At 43.6% G+C, this 2060-nt stretch overlaps 1 protein-coding gene across 2 annotated transcripts in view; it reads left to right on the top strand.

Annotated features, from left to right (window-relative positions):
• LOC106872537 (SEC14-like protein 2) overlaps window positions 1–1944 on the top strand; it is a 17088-nt gene extending 15144 nt beyond the window's left edge. For both annotated transcript variants that reach the window (XM_014919562.2, XM_052978156.1), the window contains exons 10-12: window positions 610–716; window positions 899–1044; window positions 1632–1944. In XM_014919562.2, coding sequence (XP_014775048.2) covers window positions 610–716; window positions 899–1044; window positions 1632–1923 — 545 coding nt within the window. In that variant the 3' untranslated portion in view covers window positions 1924–1944. The remainder of the gene's footprint in view (window positions 1–609; window positions 717–898; window positions 1045–1631) is intronic.
• Window positions 1945–2060: the final 116 nt, after the last annotated feature.

Below are 2060 nucleotides of genomic sequence, written 5' to 3'. Positions count from 1 at the left end.
TGGTGTTGCCATCCGGTTTCACCAGTCCTCAGTCAAATCGTCCAACCCATGCTAGCATGGAAAGCGGACGTTAAACGATGATGATGATGATGATGATGATATATATCATCATCATCATCATCATCGTCGTTTAACGTCTGCTTTCCATGCTGGCATGGGTTGGACAGTTTGACCGAGGACTGGCAAGCCAGACTGGCTCCTGTGCAGGTGGCACGTGAAAAAACACTATTTGAGCGTGGTCGTTGCCTGTACCGCCTGACTGGCTCTCGTGCCGGTGGCACATAAAAGCACCCGCTACACTCTCGGAGTGGTTGGTCAGATCACATTGGAGCCAGGTGCAACTACCTGGCGCGCCAGTCCTCACTCAAACCGTCCAACCCATGCCAGCATAGAAAGCGGACGTCAAACGACGACGACAATGATGATGATGATATATATATGTATACATATATCTATATACATATATATATATGGACAGATAGATATGAATATCATTTGAGGTAAGTTTGACTGCTATTTCTAAAGGTCAAGTGGACCACATGATAGACTCTGTTGCTTATTTTTAGCAGGTATTATTGATATTGTATCCTATTGTGTTTACCATTCCAGTCAATTACCTCTCAACATTACAGCGGTACATTGATGCCGACCAAATTCCAGCATTTTACGGTGGAACTGTTCATGATGCAAATGGTGACCCAAAGTGTTCCTTACAGGTCAGTAACAATCTCACGAGAAACTGAAAGAAGCCCGTCGTATATATGTATGTGTGTGTATATGTTTGTTTGTGTATATGTTTGTGTGTCTGTGTTTGAACCTCCCCCACCACCATCGCTTGACAACCGATGCTGGTATATATTTTTAACCTTTCTTTCCACTGCCTTCCCTGCTTTTTCAGATATGTTATGGGGGTGAGGTCCCCCCGTCTTACTACTACAATAGAGAATTACTGCATGGACCAACTAAACCTAATGAGCTGTTGGTAAATGCCAGGTCTTCAGCTGAGGTTTGCATTGATGTGGATCAACCAGGGAGTTTATTATCGTGAGTTTACTTTTGTTGTTTTTTGTTTTTTGTTGTTGTCATTGTTGTTGCGGAGACGCAATAGCCCAGTGGTCAGGGCAGCGGACTCGCGGTCATAGGATCGCGGTTTCGATTCCCAGACCGGGCGTTTTGAGTGTTTATTGAGCGAAAGCACCTAAAGCTCCACGAGGCTCCGGCAGGGGGATGGTGGCAAACCCTGCTGTACTCTTCCACCCCACAACTTTCTCTCACTCTTTACTTCCTGTTTCTGTTGTGCCTGTATTTCAAAGGGGCCAGCCTTGTCACACTGTGTCACGCTGAATATACCCCGAGACCTACGTTAAGTGTACACGTGTCTGTGGAGTGCTCAACCACTTGCACGTTAGTTTCACGAGCAGGCTGTTCCGTTGATCGGATCAACTGGGACCCTCGACGTCGTAAGCGACGGAGTGCCAACACACAACATATTTGCTTCAAGATCCAATGTTTGAAAATGGAATTATTTCACGTTCTTCAGAAGTTTATGAATTCTTATGAGATCAGTTATATTTCTAATGTTTTTTTTTTTGCCTCCCATCCTTTTTCAATTCTCCACATCTTTTTTGCAGCTGGCAGCTCACTACAATTGACTGTGATATTTATTTTGGGGTTTACAAATTGTATAAAAAGGGTTCTGAAGCTGTGGAGAAGACCAGTGTTGTTCCTCAGCAACAAATAGACAACCATCTTGTGCCTGAAATCAGTAATTTTGTCTGTGAAGAATCAGGAAGTTGTATGTATTTCATTTACTCTTTACTCTTTTACTCTTTTACTTGTTTCAGTCTTTTTGACTGTGGCCATGCTGGAGCACCGCTTTTAGTCGAGCAAATCGACCCCAGGACTTATTCTTTGGAAGCCTAGTACTTATTCTATCGTTCTCTTTTGCCGAACCGCTAAGTTACGGGGACATAAACACACCAGCATCAGTTGTCAAGCGATGTTGGTGGGACAAACACAGACACACAAACATATACACGCACATACATATATATATATAT

The sequence above is a fragment of the Octopus bimaculoides genome, chromosome 30 (assembly GCF_001194135.2).
Source record: "Octopus bimaculoides isolate UCB-OBI-ISO-001 chromosome 30, ASM119413v2, whole genome shotgun sequence".
Classification (NCBI taxonomy): domain Eukaryota; kingdom Metazoa; phylum Mollusca; class Cephalopoda; order Octopoda; family Octopodidae; genus Octopus; species Octopus bimaculoides.
This window is presented reverse-complemented; position numbering and strand designations above follow the sequence as displayed.